This window comes from Pseudopipra pipra, chromosome 5 (genome assembly GCF_036250125.1).
Source record: "Pseudopipra pipra isolate bDixPip1 chromosome 5, bDixPip1.hap1, whole genome shotgun sequence".
Taxonomy (NCBI): domain Eukaryota; kingdom Metazoa; phylum Chordata; class Aves; order Passeriformes; family Pipridae; genus Pseudopipra; species Pseudopipra pipra.
This window is the reverse complement of record NC_087553.1, coordinates 52,385,438-52,404,342: the sequence shown is the minus strand read 5'-3', so window position 1 is coordinate 52,404,342 and position 18,905 is coordinate 52,385,438. Positions and strand designations below refer to the sequence as shown.

Sequence of the window (18,905 nt, the reverse complement as noted above, 5' to 3'; positions counted from 1 at the left end):
TGGAGCAGTTCATGAAGAACTACAGTCCGTGGGAAGGGCTGTCTCCCATGGGAGGGACCCTACACTGGAACAAGTAAAGAGTGTGAGGAGTCCTCCTGCTGAGGAGGAAGGAGCATCAGAGACAATGTGATGAACTGACCACAGTCGCCATTCCCTGTCCCCCTTCACCTCTGGGGAGGAAAACGAGGTAGAGAATTCAGGAATAAAGTTGAGCTTGGAAAGAAGGGAGGGATGAGGGGAAGGTGTTTTAAGATTTGGTTTTATTTCTCATTATCCTACTCTGATTTGATTGATAATAAATTATTTGCCCCAAGTCAAGTCTGTTTTGCCCATGACAATAATTGGTGAGTGATCTCTCCCTGCTCTTGTCCCTACCCAAAAGCCTGTCGAGCTGAGGAGGGGAGTGATAGAGCAGTTTTGTTGGGCATCTGGCATCCTGCCAGTTTTGTCAACCCACCATAAGCATACATTTAATCATGCAAAATGCTATTGTAGAAGTGAGATTATATCTGAAACTTTAAAACTTGTGTATGATTGACTACATCTCTTTAAAAAAAATTGTGATGTCCTAACCTTTTGAGAATTCCTATCCATCTACTTACATTTTTTTCAGCACTCCCCTACTTCAGTTGTTTCTTGTGCATAGTTACTGTAAAAAGTAGGTAATTAGATATTGCAGGCAGGGAAGAAACTAAGCTGTCTGGATAGTTCCATATATCTTACAGACTTTGTCAATCTATATATAGTGTTCACTCCTGACACAGGAACACTATATATAGTGTCCACTCTTCTAGCCACAGGTTTACCTATCCCATCAGCTGATGGCTCTTCCATAACGTGACAGTCCTCAGATTTTCCCATAGTCAATGGGAAAATAAAGTCCTGGTGGGTCCCATGTGCAGCAAAGACAGCATATGACCTCCTAAGCACCCTCCCTGCTCAAAATTTAATGATCCTTCTCCAGATAAGCTACTTCTCTGAAAGCCACCCTTCTCCCTGGAGCAGATGAGGCTGCATCATGCTCTCTGCTGCAAAAGCCTTTTCCTGGTAGTCAGAGTGCTTCCACTGAGAGTATATCCACAACCTTGAAATGTAAAGTGTATGTTTTCAGTTTGTCTCCTGTTGGTATTTTATGAGAGGACAGCTGTTCTCAAAAATGCTCTGGGATGGTTCCCAGACATGCTTTAATCTTTCCCTGCTGCCCAGAGCAGTGAGCTCCTAGCAGAGGTGGCCATCACATGTACCAGTGCTGATACACAGCTGATAGATCAGCATTGTCTGCAGTCAGCTGCCCTTTATTAGTGATACGTGATGTGTTGTTACCTGCTCTTATGCTACAAAAAGAGTTTGATCTTGTGTGCACTAATATTTTATCAAGGGAATTTGATACCAGGTTTGAGGAGGCTTTGCAGCCTGGGAGGTTCAGCAGAGTGGTCGGTGTCTGGATGTACTGAAAACATAGCAGACATTTTTTTCAAGTACAGATAGAGATGTGGAGTTCATATTGCTGGGAATAATTTAGTGTTCTCTGCTGCTGCAGGCTGGAAAGGGAATGGTGATGGTCACTGGCACAGAACAAGGGCAGCTCTTTGTAATGGAGCTGTGGCATCCTGGTCTCCGTGGCTCTAGTATGGCTTAGATACACTCAACGGCTTGCCTGAAATTAATGTCTGGGACATTCACTGACTTCAGATATCACGTTCCTTTAAAATTATTAGAGGGGGGTAAAAAGTTTTCATGAATAAGTTATTGCAAAACCAGGTTGACCCATTCAAGCATGCAGATGTTTTATTTAAGTATTCCTCAAATGTCTATTTATTCAGCATAACACGTGTATTATGCTGCCTTCTGAAATACGATATATGACTGTCAAACAAAATTGTCAAAACAACAACCTCAGTTTCTTTGTATGATACACAGAAATAATTACATTTCATGTACAGTACAGATGCATTTTACACAGTCATCAACAGTCATTCACTACCAAAACAGTATTTAAATCACCTAAAACACCAAAAAAAAAGTGTATTTCCCAAATTCAGAATAAATTAATGGCTTTGCATGTGACATATGGAAATAGGAGACAGGACTGGAATTCTGCAAAATCTTACTAAATTATCTCTTAAGCTGCGTTTTAAAAATGAAAGTACATGTTGCTTCAGGGGTATAACTGTTATGCAAGTGTATTGCTGTAGTGTGTTCTTTCTAGTGCCTATGAAAAGGAGAATAAAGAGCTTTTAAAAGACACATGACCTGATGGAGTCAGTAGGTTTCCTGGGTTGTATCTAGACTGTACCAAAGTAGGTTTAGTTAACTGCCTTTTTGCATTATTTAGCTGATATAGCTAGTCATGAAGTACCATGTGGCATAAAGAAGTTTTTGCAGATTGCTAACATCAAGGCAGTTTTTATATCAATAACTGTTTGGCAAAAGGTGGGGACCTAGTATGAGTAACCATGGGTAGAAGTAGGATGCAAGTAAAAACTCTGAGTGTGTTCTGCCTCTCCTTTAAACCCCACTAAAGTTTATGTAACCTACCAGCTTCAGCAGACCTCCTGCAGTTTTCTAACAGGGTGGAAGAGAGGAGAGCAATGCCAGATAATGGACTCGGGCAGGGTTCCTCAGAAGGAGTGCTCCTCCTCTGGCTCAGAGGATAGCCTGTGCTTTTGTTCTCTGCTAAAGTTTGAAAGAAATATAGAAGCTCAGTTTACAATAAGTAAGTTACTCTGATTTGCAAAAATAGTGAGAAGGTAACTGCAAATTAACCAAGCTTCAAAATAAGTAAATGATAAAAGAATAATGAATGGCATTATCTACTCTTTTTACTTGCAGTTTAATTCTAATATGTGACATTGTTGTATTTTGGTGTATATACTGTAGCATGATAGTCCATCATCTACTCTTCAATGTCTGAAAGACCAGCATTTGTGTGCAATAAAAAGTGTATCATCAGCAAGTTTCAGTTTTTAGTGGGTATTTTCTCTTAATGTAAATTTTCAGGTCAGTAGAATGCTAGCAAATACTATACTGAAACATACACTACTCAAACTATTAAATAACTGTGTTAATCATTTATTGTAATGGCGTCTAATGCACTGAGCCTTTTGATTTATATGCATATTTTACTTTGCAGACATGCAATTATTTCTGATCCAGTGTTTTTGATGTATATATGTATGTATTGATATGCACATATTCCATGTATATTTGATGTATATGATGTATGGTATGTCATGAATATAAGAAGCATTATGATACATCTAACATACTCTCATGAAGAAAAATTATGCTTTTTTATCAGAAGGGTTTCTGATAATATCATTGTCTTTTAAAAATGAAGCCAAAAAGCCTTAACTCGTAAAGCCTTCATATTAGCTTTTAGGCCTGTCCATGTAGGCAAATTCAAATTGAAATCAATTATACTTTTATAGCTTTGAGTCTCAATTAATTATTCTATCATTGTTCTTAGGTAATTAAATGTTTTTCACACAATTTAAATTCTCAAACAAGTTTTAAGATGTAAGTTTACAGATAATTACAAAAAGAATTTAGCCATCATTTTTACTGAATGTCTTTCAGTGTCTTCCAGTGTAGCTAGTACTCTGGATGCTGCAGAATATGAGCAAGGAAGGTTTGGAGATAATTGTTAGCTGATCCCAAAAACACCTTTGTGGTAATTTTAATTAAATAGGATTGATCCTGTGGCAGTACACTGAGACGAGAGGTTTGTTCTGAAAATACAGAAGTCGACAAGATGTCTGTGGAAGAAAGGACTGTGTTGATTTCATCATAGCCTTGAAATCCCAAACGGTACGGTGATGTTGGAGGGGGCAACAAACTGTCATAGAAATAAAGAATGGTGGACAAAAAGAACAATGACTGAACAGCACATTTGTGGTGCACAGTTTGGCTGTAAGATTATGTAAATGTTTGCCATTAGAAATTTTTAGTGTAGATGAAGTTGTGTGAAATACCTTAAAAAAAAATCCTGATTCCTGATACAACAGGTGTACAATGACTTATTGCAGTTGTAACAGTACCTAGGAAGCAAGATAAAACAATAGTAAATATTGAACTAACTGAACACCTTTAGTTCACTAATGAGTGTTTGAGTAAGAAATACTGCATTTTTCAAAAGGGAAGTTATTTGTACAACTACCATGGAACATTAACAATCAGCTTGTTGTAAGTGCACGGAAATGCCCCTTTCTACAGTAATATTTTATCATGCCTAATCTGAAAAACAACAAAAGTAAACTGAGATCACAGCTCCAAATAATTTCAGCATGCATTATGGTTGTAGTTCTTTCAGTCAGTACAAACATATTTCATATGAGCATTTTTTCGTTCATTTTTTTACAGTTCCTCAACAAGTTTGTGGTTTATTAACAGGGAAAAAAAAAGACAGGTTATCAAAATGTTTTTCGTTGTTTTGCATTCAGCAGGAACACAGGTTTCTATTTTTTCGTTTGTGTTTTTTTCTAAAAAGAGCTTTCATGATAAGAAGAAGCATCAATGGGGACATTTCATTGTGCTCATATAATAAGTCAGGATGGTCACAGAAGATTCCACCACGCATCAGTTCGGACAAGGGGTAAGAAACTCCTTTTGGTTCACACCCTATGACACCAACACCCACAAAGTGTTTTGTTTCTCCCGAACCTCTTGCTCTGTGTCCGCTGGCACACTCGTCAAGGGGTATTTTCTTTGTCAGCTCTCTCATTCCTCATGACTCGTTTTTCATTGCTTGAGCTCAGCTTGCAAGTGGTCTTTATGATAATTTATAAATAATTCCTTATTTTATAAAGCAGATACTCTGACAATGTTTCCTCCTGAATACTCAGGAGAGTCTGGCCTATCATCTCCTTCGGGTGTGGTGACCGGAGGTGTCGGGATGCTGATTATTGCTGTAGTGACATAAGGCTGCTCACAGTTTAGTTTAACACACTCTTCCACTTTGGCGTTTAAGCTGGAACGGCTGGAGGAAGAAACAAAAATCCAAGCAAATAGAAAGTCCATGTTACCACAAAACTCTTGTGTACCCGATTCCACTCCCTCACCCAGCCATCTCCATCCTGCCCCATTGGAGAGCTCTAAGTGCAGAACAGCACTACCCCAATACCCTGCACCCCAGCAGCAGGTGGTCCATGGCTTTGTCCATGTCCCTTTGTCCCTTCCTTTCCACCATTTTTCAGCACTTCTCAGCCTAAGTGTTTCTGAACAGGGGAAGCATTTGAGCAAACTTAGCATAGCCAAGTTACTTGCCATGCAGGAAAGTGGAAACTAAGGGCCAGTCCCAGTCTCCTGTATATTCCTCAATGCCATGCTTATTTAAGAACACTGTATATTTTAAGAACATTTTGATATTAGGAAAAATTTCTTCACTAAAATGGTTGTCAGACATTGGAACAGACTGCCAAGGGAAATGGTGGAATCACCACCTTCAAAAGGTGTGTGGATGTGGCGCTTGGAAATGTGGTTTAGTGGTAAACGTGATAGCACTCGGTTAATGGTTGGACTCAATGATCTTGGAGGTCTTTTCCAACCTTAGTGATTCTATGATTCTATGTATATTCTGTGTCATCAATAGTAATATTGCATTATATGCACTAATTAAGGTTGAGTTAATATGTTCATGGTGTTGTTGTGGTATTTCTGCATCATAAGAAACTTGTAAAACTCAGACTATTTCAAGGTGAGACCAACATTTTATGCTTGTGTTTTTAGTTTGTTTTCTAGCACGAAGCTGGTGCTTTGTGTTTTTGCATAGTTGGTGTCTGGAAATATGGTGCAGGCAAGTCCTCTAGCAGAGAAAGGATGGATCCAGGCAGAATATTTCCTGAAAAGCTAAGACAGGTTGGAGGTTTGTGCTGGCCAGGAGGTCTCATTGCACAACAGCTGAAAAACTTCAGTAGCTACAAGCTGCTGGATTGTTCATGGAAGTGAAATCCAAACCTAGTAACTACACAAAGGAAGCTACTCAAAAGTACCTTAACAAGACAATCTCTGTAGCAACTAGTACTAAAAATGCTTCCTTATTGAAGGGTGGCATGTATGACTTCAGTAGAAAATACTTCTGGGTCTCCTGAGACCTTTGCTGTGTTTTCAGAGGTGGTATTCAGATATACCTGAAGGCCAGATGCTTTACTTGTGAGAGTAGGGGGACATTCAGTAAAGTACAGACTCTTAAACTGCATTTTCCTCACTTTTGTAATAACTCCTCAGACTAGAAAATGCATTTTCTTATCCATTTCATATTTTTTTCATTTAGAAGAGTCTTCCTTATGACTACTACACTTAGGACTCTGGAAATCAGTTTTATTTCTCTGCTCTGCAGAAATGTGAGGAAGTCTTATTTCCTATGCTTCTGAACCAAGCATGGACAGACAGACCATTTGCTCATCTCATATATTAGGATTGCACATTTTTCTTTGCAAAATTTTTCTTCTTATGTGTTTGCTCACAGCATATAATATTTGGTGCTCTATTTCATTTGGGGTCTCTGGATGCTATTTGCTGCAAATAGTACACAGTAGTTTGTGGGGAGGGCCTGAGAGGGCAGAAATGAATATAAACAGACTATCCTATTATCTTGGATTAAGCTTGGAGTAAAAGAAGTGCAGAACATACATATAAAAATGCATAACTGTTTTTAGGTGATCGTTAGACTCTCATCTTTAGCTTCACTGCCTGCCTATGGAGGCCACAACACCTCTACATCTCTTCTCTAACTAAGTCAGGAGCTTCAGCTCTCGGTGTGCTGATGCACAAGAAGTACCTGTTAGACAGTGGTGTCCTCTCCACACATCTGATCTGGATGGTGCTGAGCTCTTGTACGCTGCCTGGGCGGCTGCCAGCGATGGCGGTGTTCGGGATGCGGTAAGTCTTTTTATGTCTTCGTGAGCAGCAAGTGCTGGTGACACCTTGTTGAGATGAAATAGAGGGGCTGTGGCTTGGAGGTCTGTTGACTGTAGAAACCTCCATACAGCTCTCTTCGTAGACTTGCTCATCCACAAACTCGTGGTTCTAGCCAGAGGAATCCAACAAAGGGACAAAGCACACACAGAGAGATAATTGAAGTGAAAATATTAATCATGATTGTTTAAAGGCTTAAACTGACACAACTGAATAAACTGGGAAAGTTAGACAGCTTATTCTTGATTATAGTGTTTAGCCCATATTAGCCTGGGCTCAATACCAATACAAATGTAAATGCTGGAACAAAACACTCAGAGCTCTAAACAAGAAAATGTTAATCCAAATTATTTTGCAAAATAGCATGTGATTGTAATGTAGTTTGCATTATAAATATCTGTATAATCTATGAAGTACCACAAAATAGAGATTATGTTTATTAATAAAATGCAAGTGATGCTTATGTAAACACTCTAAATGTCAGTTGGAAATAAATAAGATTTATTATATTGAACTATAATACAATAAAATTCATAAATATTTTCCAGATTAGCTTAGAAAGCTTCCTTTTGAATTAAAAAAATCAGGAGCTGAAACAACATGTTTTGAGGTATGCAACTGAAGAAAAACATTAAAACAAATAGAAGTTCTCATTAAAGGAGATGAGATGGTTACTTAAAAGCATCTAAAAAGCTCCTAATTACTATAGATGGATATATCAAAAGCAGTTTAGAGGACTGAGAATTTTAGTTAAATGAAGTCCTCTTTATTCATGCAATCTTTGCTTAATCCTAGTAGTTTTATAGGGTGGTCACAAAGATGAATCCAAAGTCACTCAAACAGCCAGTTTACATTGATTTGGCAGGTGATTAGGGAGCATTTCACACCCAGACACAGTTTCCACATTTTTGTGCAAAAGAGCATGAAATACTGGTGTTCCTTATGGCAGTGAGGGAGGGAGGGAAGAAAGTTTTATTCTCACTTAAAAGTAGAAATCCAAACTAAGTAGAGATTAAGATATGTTCACATGCAGTTTGAGAAACCCTCATTTTTAAAGAAAAATCTTTCCATTTTCCACTCTGTATCCTAAGAATGTTTTAGGGGAATGGTTTAGGGAGCATGTTGAGGATTGTATTACACTCTACTTGGTCCCACATCAAATTTGTAAGCCTGCTGTGTTTTTCTGTATTAGAATGAGGTAAATTATTTTTCCCCTAAAAAACGATGCACTAATTGGAAAGGTGCTGATGTTCAGAATTGCCATACCGTGCCAATATAAAACATGTGAACAAAGTAAACAGAATAACAGCTGTGTCCAAGTGTTTGCAACAAATGGAAATACCTTTATTCGTATATTATTTTTATTTCAATTTCTTCTGTTCTTCTTCACTTAGACATAACTTTGTGTGAACTAAGAGTTGTTGAGGAATGCAAATTTCAAGTGATAGAGAAAGAAAGAACTCGCTTGAAAAGCAGCTTCTATAAGGCATGTGTCAGTCACAGTTAGGATTTTGAACATGATCACAACAGTAGACATAAAATTCAGAGAGAAAAATTAACCTAATTGCCATCTTTTGATTACATTCAGGGGCTTGCAGTATGTTTGCCAAGAACACTGCAGTTTTTCTGATTAAAATAATTTTGTGCTTCCTAAAACTTTTATGGAGCAACCAACAGGAATTCAATTTGCAGGGACCATTAAAGTTTTATTGACTGAACTTTTAATATAGACTGGAAACATTTTGAAATGCTATAATGGCTCAAGTTAATAGATTTGATTATATTTATTAATTAACTGTTCTTAAATTAGCTAAAAGTAGCCTGTAAAATATAACTTTTAGTCCAATTAGTTTCATCATTAATGTAATTTTCACAAAATTCCATAACATTACCCACTCTGCATTTCTGAGAGTGGAGGAGATCTTATCCTATTGACTTTCCAATGAAAAGAGAAAATATGCCTTTTCTTAGTATCATCTGGACTGATGCTTATACCATTATGGATGGTGAGAGTCCAAGAAGATATGTCACCCTTGCTGTTGTACCACAAACCAGAAACTTGCCAGATTCCACATGCTGAGGGCCAAAAATGTCAAGTTCCCAGTAAAATGTTAGGAATGCATGATCTGCAGAATATAACTTGGAACTGCTGCATACATTTTTGTGTTCATATGTCATATGAAATCAGTACCCATAGCAGGACCCAATGAAAGGAAAAAAGAAAGTAGATTATGTGCAAATGTAAGAAACAAGATAATACTTGCTTTGTAGTCTTTTTTTTTCTTTTTTTAAAGGAAAAAAAAGAAAAAAATAAGGAAAAAAAGATTTTACATATTCCACCATTATGATTAGAGGAACCATGAAACTTTGGGAGCCGAATTCAGCTCCTACCAAATGATTAGCAATTTTTTTCCATGATTTCTGTAAGAGTTTGACAAGACCTATGGTTTTTAAATATGTTTGTAAAGTTCCACTGTGGAAAAATTTTAAAGGCAGATTGCTATTATCCAGTTCTAGTACAAAATGCCTCAAAAATGTTCCAAAAAGACCCATCCTGAATCTTGGCAAAGAAACCACATTGTATTCTGAATAGGATGCAAGACATTTTGTCCTACAACACATTATGTAATAATGAATACTCCTAAAGAAAAGAGGAGGCATAAGCACCTGTGGAACGACATATTGCTATCTAAGTGATGTAACAACTGGGCCCTATTATTTACAAAGAAATGCTCTCAAAAGGAAAACATTGGATTACACACATACATACATCCATCATGTTTTAATTTTAATAAAAATTTAACGTTGTCTGTTGTGGGAAAAATTTTTACTTGTTTGTTTGTTTGTTTTTTTGAGAAAGAACAGAAAGACTTTTATAGTAATCTCCATCAACTATAGCAGAAGCGGTATTGACTCTTTTAATGAAAATCTAAAGCTAGACTATAAAGATTAGAAAAAATGGCAAATAAAATAGCACCAAGTTCCACTCTGTATACAAAGCTTAAAGAGGAATCATGTCATTTTCTATATGAAACTGGAACTTATAAAACTAGATACAAATTTGTAAATGGTGATTTCATGGATGTTGACCAATTTATCCTCAATACAAGATAATTCTGCATGGCAGTATAACACACACAAAATACAAACATACAAGGAGATAATTTTAGCATGCTCTGTGTGAAATTCTCAAATCTACAAATACTAAATTCAATATAAATATTTATGTTGTTATCTTTTATCATTATCCTTAAGAAATGACATAAAAGAGGAAACTGTAAAATTAAGAATGATTAGGGCTATTGCTGTGACCTTATCTTTCTAGAAATATACTATTAGTAAACATGGCACTTAGTTATTACTAAACTGTAATTCTGCTATAATTTACTATCCTTTATGGTTTTATAATTATGCAGGTATTGATCAGGTGAAAATATAGAGAGCACATAATAAGTAATTCTTTTGAGTTATAAGGACTTCCAAATCTAGAGGAGCATAGTTGAGCCATGAGGAATTACATCAGTAATTTCTACAGGGATCTCAGCACCTAAATGGAAGCAAACACACTTGGAAGCTTTGCACCTGCATCTGGATTAAGCACTTGAATTTTCAAAATAGAATGCTGGGTGGTCCTCTTTTACAGTCACTGCAGTGAGAATAGTGTTCATGTCAGAGGACGCAGTCAGCATATCTCCCTGCACAAAATTCCAACATCTGCTCAGGCAAAAACTTGCTTTGAGTGCACTGAGTATTGAATGTGTAAGGACTACAAATTGTAGTTTATGAAGTGTATTGCAGAAAAGTGCAAATGAGAACATCATGGAGCATAAGAAAACCATACCAAAAGTCACATATACAGCTTGGCTAAACTGGTGCCATCTCACTGATGTCAGTATCTTTCACCCTGGATGAGGCTCTCATCCAGGATCTATTATTTATATGCAGTGGGTATATTGCCTTAAAGTAAGATAAAATAGCTTTTCTTTCCATCTAACTGCTTTAATATAAAGGCTTATTAATTAGAAGAGATAAATGAAAACATTCAAAAATATACTGGTGTTGGAATTCACAGGAAAACACAGTTCTCTCTTCTTACCGTAGTTTTTTCCAGGCAATGAAGCAGGTGGTGGTGCTGTGTTTCAAAGGAAGAGCCAGCTTTGCCAACAAAGGCCTGTTCTTCTTCCGTGGAGGACTGTTGATACATAGAACTCCATATTATTCTCATTTTTGAACAAGAGGGCTCTTATTCAAATATTTGATCAGAACTAATCTGGATTGTACATGGTAGCATAACTGCAATGCTTTGTCTACACAGTATAACCCAAATTATTTTGCATTTGAGTTTTCTTTTGCTTGTTTTTTAATCAAACTATTTTTTCCCCTTCCCTTGCACCTCCTGTTAAATATTCCCATCTAAGGTCTTTTAAACATAGCCGAAATAGTACAATTTACAAGTGCAATTAACATGTGAGCTTTGAATGCTGGATAAACACAGGCTTAAAATTATAATCAATTTAAGTGACAGTGAATTTTTTTTCCTGGGAATGTGCCTCATTTGAAGGAAATTAAACATAGCTGTCCTCCTGGGATCATTTCATAGCACTGAAGAATTTGTGGTATTTTTGCTTACACAAAAATTCATGTCAGTGATCCCAGTCTGCTGGGTTTGGAAAACTTATAGCAAATGTTATAGACAGAATAAAGTAGAAAGCATCCATTGTTTATTAATTGCTTTCATAATTATTCACTTGAAAGCAAAAAACTAGGGGAGGAAGCGGGATAATAGGAAAGATTACAATTCAGCTTTGGGATATTTGAAATCTGCATGGTAATTAAGCTGTTTTGTGTCTTTTTAGTTCAAATAGTTGAGTTCTTTCAAGAAGAAGAGGAAACGAGGGCTCTAACTGCTCATCTTTTGTGCTAAACAGAACAGACGGACAGGCAGCCACTTCCTTCTTTTCTGGATACAGGTTAGAGCATCTGGCTGTTTAACACATATTGAACAGAAAGGGCATAGAGGAATGAAAGCTTTCCCTCAGGGCATTGCCTAAATGCCAGAAAACATTAAAAAAACGCTGTGTCTTTTGTCTTTCTCATCTGGGTACGACTGAGCAGCCAAGGGACTGACTCCCAGCAGCGTAGGTCACTGTGGATCCCAGTCCCAGCTGCTGGTCCTGGCTTCCTTGGCAGGGGTAAGAGGGGATTCGCTTCAGGTAACATTAGATTTCAATGCATTTGAATAATCACCAAGATTCTTCTTAAACCAAAGTAGGTGCTTCGAGGGAACTCTTTTCACTCTGCAACATCCCTCTGTGCAAACAGTACCCAGGAGCTGCCTCTTTCCACACTGACAATGAAACCTGGCTTTGTCACCCATCTTCTTCCTGTTTAAAGCCAAGTGAGATAAATCAAACCTACCACTTAAGAGGCAAATGCTCTGTACTTTCTTAATGAGTTCTTCTACAGGATCTCTAAAAATGTGGTTTACATTGAATCCAGCATTTCTATCTGGACATTTCCCTCATCTCTTAATACCCCATCATTGACTCATAAGCTTCTTTTAAGAATAGTAATTGTCCAATTTATCCTTCCTTAATCTACCTCTAAAGATAACCTTGCCGAAAGCCCCAAGGTGACTTGCCCTGGTGATAAGTAGAATAAGCTACTGCTGGGCTGTCATTAAGGTGTTCCTCCGGAGGTGGAGGAAACACAAACATTACCTGCTGCAGCTGGTTACTCAGCAAGCCATTTCGTTTGCTCTGCATGTAGGCGTTAGCACTCCCACTCTTTGCCGCACGAATTCGAGCAAGCCTGGCTTTCTGTGTAATAGATAAAAGGAAGAGTGTCACTTGTACTCATATCCATTATCCTGTTTATCTAAAACTGCTAATTGGAATCAGCTGCTTATGAATACCAATATCACAGCAACTGACAGACTGCATTGCATCCATCCTCCAGGTGGAGCAAATCACAAGCATCTTCCCATTTAAAATGCAAATGATTCAAGTTTTTATTTGTTTGCATGCATTAGCTAACAAGAACAATGATTTTGGAGAAGGGATTGGACGGATCAGCATGGAAGTGGCTCCCTTTTTTATTTTTTCATTGCTATAACTGTGCCACTCCTTACGTCTTGTGGGGCAAAAACATGGACATCCATCTCAGCTGCTACTGCAATGAAAATCTCTTTGAAGGGGTGTAAGACCCCAAGTCTTGAGCTACAAGCTCACCAAAGGGGTTTTACTTTGAAAGTATACAAGGCTCCAACAAAATCCACCCTCCAGATTACTGGAATAGCCCTCAGTTCTTTTAACAATTTAAGAGAGACCACAAAGGAGAAAAGCTACACCCGTTTTCTCAGGGGGTACTTCTGCTGGTAAACTTTAGAAAATAAGTACACTTGACAAATGTTTAAAGGGTAGCATACAACCAAAACAAAGCATTCCACAAAGTGTTGACTTAGAACATCCTAACCCATACAATTTGTCAAAATCCAGCCCATCCAGTCCTAAGTTACCCAAAATATTAAGAAAGGACATTAGGAGAAGAAGTAAAGAAAGAGAGAGAAAAAGAGAAATATAGCTATTATCCCTAGATCCAGCATAGGTCCAGCTACAAGAGTATAGAAGATGGAGAATTCAGACATGTGATCACAGGTCCTTAGTTTTATTTGCTCTGGCCCCCTGTGGCCACCCCGCCTAGGCGGGACTTCTGGCCCACTGGCCACTCTGGGGCTCCATGGCAGGGTGAAGGGTGGTGGTCCCACTGTTTGAGCTAATCAGAGGCTGGGTTAGGGGTTCCAGTGGGCATGGTGTGGACAGTGCTCCTAGGCTGCCTTTGACTGATGGCTGCTCCAGGGTTGCCCAAGGAGGAACCAAGGGGCTGGATTGGGACAGGGCATCACCTCACCTAAGTGAAATTTGACCTGTCCCCTCCCCCAGCCCCTCTGCTGCTTGAGTTAGTCCCAGCCAATAATTAATGTAGTAATCCAGTGTCTCACAAAGGGAATAAATGGTTCAGAATAAAACATAATATTGCAATGTTTGTGAATGGGTTTCTCAGAGTCTTCTGAGTTTTTGGAGTACCAGAATGTGGTAGTGCTTTTATCCTGTCTCCCAGCTAAGTTCCTGAATGCTTGCCAGGCTGTTTTAGAATCATAGAAGAGAATCATAGAAAGGCTTGGGTTGGGAGGGGCCTTTAAGGTCATCTAGTTCCAACCCCTCACCATGGGCAGAGATGCCACTCACTAGGTCAGGTTGCTCAGGGCCCCATCCAGCCTGGTCTTGAACACATCCAGGGATCAGGCATGCACAACTTCTCTGGGGAACCTGTTCCAGTGCTTCACCACCTTCCAAATAAAGAATTTCTTCCCAGCATCTAAACTCAACCTTCCCTCTTTCAGTTTAAAACCATTGCATGTGTTCCTGTCACTATCTGCCCATATAAAAAGTCCCTCTCCCACCCTTTTATAAGCACCTTTTAGGTACTGGAGGGTTGTGATGAGGCTCCTTAGAGCCTTCTCCAGGCTGAACAACCCCAGCTCTCTTAGCCTATATTCATAGGAGAGGTGCTTCAGCCCTCTGATCATCTCTGTGGCCCTCTTGACCTGCTCTAACAGGTCCATGTCTTACTTGTGCTGAGGACCCCAGAGCAGGATGCAGTACTCCAGGTGGGGGTCTCACAAGGGAGAGTGGGAGAATCCCCTCCCTTGATCTGCTGGCCACCCTGCTTTTGATGAAGTCCAGGACATGGTTGACTCTCTGGACTATGAGTGTACACTATTGGCTCATGTCCAGCTTTTCACCCATGCGAACCCCCAGGTCCTTCTCTGAAGGGCTGTTCTTAATGACTTCTCCCAGTCTGTACTCTTATCTGGGATTGCCCTGACCCAGGTGCAAGCACCTTGCACTTGAATTTATTGATCTTCATAAAGTTCTCATGGGCCCATTTCTCAAGTTTGTCCAGGTCCCTCTGGATGGCATCCCTTCCTTCTTTTCTGTCAAGTGCACCACTCAGCTTTGTGTCATCTGCAAACTTGCTGAGGGTCCACTTGATTATTGCCTGTGTCACTAATGAATATATTGAAGGGCACTAGTCCCAAGACAGAACCCTGGGACTGGGACACTTATCACTGGCTTCCACCTACCTCTTCATGTCTGTTGGTATAATCAGATTTAATACTTATTGTTACTGCTCATAGACTGTTCACAACCTGATTTTTCAGAGACCGCAAGTATCGAATTGCTGAGAGAAATGTGAGATTTCTCATGTGAGCCTCATTGCTTGTGAAGGTGACTTTCATTCCAGAGTACAAGGAGGTTCATGAGTGAAGGACATTTTGCATCCACTGATTTTGTACAACAGCTAGAACTCAGAATTAGGGGAAAGCATGAAGAATAGACTCTCTCAACTAATGATGTGGAAAACAGAAGCTTTTATGGAGTTTCTAGGATGACATCCTGGTTCCGTAATTTTTTGTGGCTCGTTACATGTGTGAAAGGGAGTCTGAGTTTATCCTCAAAGTTAGGTTTCTGATTCTGAAAGGCAAATGCCAGCAGCATCTGGAGTTGAATGGCTGCTGAAACAGAAAAGGATATACAGTGAAGAACTTAAAAACCTGACTTTGATATATTAATAGGGATTTTCATATCTAATACTTACTCAGTTGATATTTTCAAAAAATAGAGGGAGAATTTTCCTCCCTCCCCCAAATTTCTGTGACATTAAATGTCAGCATGAAATGACTTAGAATCCCTGAACTCTTACAGAGGGAAGCAGCCTGGTTACTGCAGACACCAGATCTCTCTGGCATGATTAGTAATTAACTGACTACGAGGAATGGCTCAACACCACACTTCTTTGCACTCACAGCCTCAAACTCACAGATCTTCTGAACAGCCTGCCAAGAAATTCATAACAGCTAACAGCAAACATGGCTAGAATCTGGCTTACGTTATATGTCATGCATTTATTATCTTTTAATTGTTCTGAAAGAGAATAAGCTAATGCTCTGCATGTGTGCATCACTGAGCCAAAAAGCTCACGAGAGGCTGTTTCCTGATTTTGTGATACATTGGCCATTTTAGAATAACACATTGGTTTATCAACTTCCTTTGAGCACACAGCCTTTCCAGCAACGTAGTTAACGCATCTTAATCTAGTGGTAAGGAGAAGAGATGCCTGATGACCTGGCCTGGGGTCCCCAGGAGCGACCAGTGTGGGGAACTGTTCACAGCTCCCACCCTCGTGGCTTATGTGGGCTCTTTGGTGGCACATTCAAGGCTACCAGCAGGGTTAGGGCTCATTCCTCAGGACTAGCAATTAAAAATCCCCTGGGGCAGGCAGAAAATAGATTATTTTCTAGGGGGTTGTTCCTGAGATGCAACTCCAGCATGCTGGGCTGAAGGCTGGGGGAAGAGCTTTACCTGCACCACTGAATAGTCATGGGTTGAGACATGTGCACTTGGTTATGTTCATAAATATATCAAAAGGTCTCTCTGTTTTGTCTTAGGAGCTTGAGACGCTTTGGAAATGTCTTTACAGTGTGCAGCTTGGAGTCCCATAAATAAGTGATTTCAGTCACAAATGTTTTAGCTGTGGTACTTTTCAGTCTGCTCTTTATACAGGGAGATTCATTAGATTTAATGAACAGACATTTTACATACATTAGTTGTGCTTTTCATTTTAACATGCATATTCATTTTCTTCTTGGTGATTGAAGCAATAATTATGGTGCAGCACCATTTAATAAAGAAATATGAAAAACATAACAGTTCATCAGACCATCTTAATATATCAAAGTGCTACACATATATAATAGGAAGGCTGTACTTTTGATGTGAAGATTTTAAATTGCTTTGCAAATATGAATTTATTGCATCTTAGAAAGCTTTTGTGAGCTAGAAAGTAATAGCTTACATCTTTCTAGCTGAGACTCATTGAGATGGCCTGAATTTGCATCATTTACCAAAGAGAAGATAGTAAATCTATTACCAAGACAGGAACCAGATATTGTGGCTTCCATGTTTATACTTCAGCTTACAGAAAATAGTCCTGAAACTGGAGGTGTTTACAAATCTGTTAAAGTGATAAGACTTATTTTCAGTGCTTCTGATTTCAGTGCTTCCTGATTTATATAAGAGCCTGTAGTGTGAACAGTCTAGTGACTTCTCACATTTACTATCAAGGAATCATTAAAAGCTCATGTCATGCACAAGATTTTAAGGGCTGTGTGCTGGGGATTGAACTCCCATGAAAGGCAGCAAAATGACATGATGATATCAGTAAAACTGTGATTACAGAAGACCTGCATTTTCCTTTAGTCTGCATTTTCTGCCATGTGTAACAGAAAGGGAGTGACAACTGCCCCTTTGAACCACTACAAAGCCCTTCCTAACCCTCCTCTTTCATGGAATATCTAGCAAAATAAAGAAAGGATTAAGTTCTCTTGCAGTAGATGATATCTTTGCTGTGAGGTTTTCCCTGTTAGCCACCAAATATGAAACTTTGGTTATTTTTACATGGTCTAAGGCTAAACCAATGTAGCTGAAATATAGTTCTGTTACATATTCTGATGAAATTCCACAATCATCTCATCTGCAATTTCCTAAGGAAATTGATGACCAGCTCTAATTCTTACCACATCCTTTGAATTTGCACTGAGCTTCTCTTTTGAATGCACCTCTTTCTTTTTTCAAGCTTCAAATTTTACAACTTAGAGGTGGATTCTTGTCTGTGGCTGCATTTATAGAAATCTCACAAAGGGAATTCACTGTTATTCAACAACAGTTAACTCTGTCAATTTTAGAAATATAAATTTATTTTCACAAGGTTTTAAGTAGTGCTCAGTGTAACACTATGGGGTATATACAACATCCAGCTTTTAACATTCAGATGCCTTCAGCTGTCCAGCTATTTTAAGAGAGAGATTTTATCAGGAACATTTTAGGGCAGGGCTTACTGAAGTACTGGGAATCATTTTTGGCAAGATTCTCTTCAACTTGCTATACAAGAAGCCTGGGTAGCCTAGGTAATTTAGTACTTAGATAGCTCCTGTTGCTTCCTGCTGCTCTCCAGACTATATAAATATCTTAATAGAAAAAATCAAAAGTTACTAATTACTTACCTTATGGTTATTATTTTTTAATGATTTTGTACATTTAAAATATTGAAATTCCTTCACAGGAATTTTAAAATGTTAGCACAGAGTTGGTTTTCTTCACAGTAGCTGGTATGGGGCTGTGCTTTGGGTTTGTGCTGAAAACAGTGTTGATAATTCAGGGATGTTTTAGTTACTGCTGTGCAGTTCTTGTACAGAGCCAAGGCCTTTTCTGCTCCTCAGCTGTCCAGCTGAGGACCAGCTCTAATTCTTACCACATCCTTTGAATTTGCACTGAGCTTCTCTTTTGAATGCACCTCTTTCTTTTTTCAAGCTTCAAATTTTACAACTTAGAGGTGGATTCTTGTCTGTGGCTGCATTTATAGAAATCTCACAAAGGGAATTCACTGTTATTCAACAACAGTTAACTCTGTCAATTTTAGAAATATAAATTTATTTTCACAAGGTTTTAAGTAGTGCTCAGTGTAACACTATGGGGTATATACAACATCCAGCTTTTAACATTCAGATGCCTTCAGCTGTCCAGCTGAGGAGGCTGGGGATGGACAGGGAGTTGAGGGGGAGTCACTGACAGGACAGCTGACCTCAGATGACCAGAGGGATATTGCATCCCATATGGCAACATGCTAAGCAATAAAAGTGGATGGTGGTGGAGACTGGCAGGGGCTGCCCTTGCTCTGGAACTGGCTTGGTGCTGAGCAATTGTTTCCTTTTGCATCGCTTTTTTCCCTTGGATTTGCTCCCCCTCACCCCTTTCTGCTGGTTTCTTTCCCTTCCTTTTGAAAAAGATTAGACTGTCTTTATTCCACCCACAAATTTTTTTCACTTTTATCCTTCTGATTTTCACCCCATCCCTCTGGGGAGGAGAGAT

The 18,905-nt window shown here is 38.8% G+C and overlaps 1 protein-coding gene across 2 annotated transcripts in view; it reads right to left on the bottom strand.

Moving 5' to 3' along the window:
* Positions 1 to 1,762: 1,762 nt before the first annotated feature.
* KCND2 (potassium voltage-gated channel subfamily D member 2) overlaps positions 1,763 to 18,905 on the bottom strand; it is a 275,675-nt gene continuing 258,532 nt past the window's right edge. For both annotated transcript variants that reach the window (XM_064656089.1, XM_064656088.1), the window contains exons 4-7: positions 12,636 to 12,734; positions 11,012 to 11,107; positions 6,779 to 7,026; positions 1,763 to 4,978 (exon numbers count right to left, since the gene is read on the bottom strand). In XM_064656089.1, the coding sequence (XP_064512159.1) occupies positions 4,801 to 4,978; positions 6,779 to 7,026; positions 11,012 to 11,107; positions 12,636 to 12,734 (621 nt within the window). In that variant the 3' untranslated portion in view covers positions 1,763 to 4,800. The remainder of the gene's footprint in view (positions 4,979 to 6,778; positions 7,027 to 11,011; positions 11,108 to 12,635; positions 12,735 to 18,905) is intronic.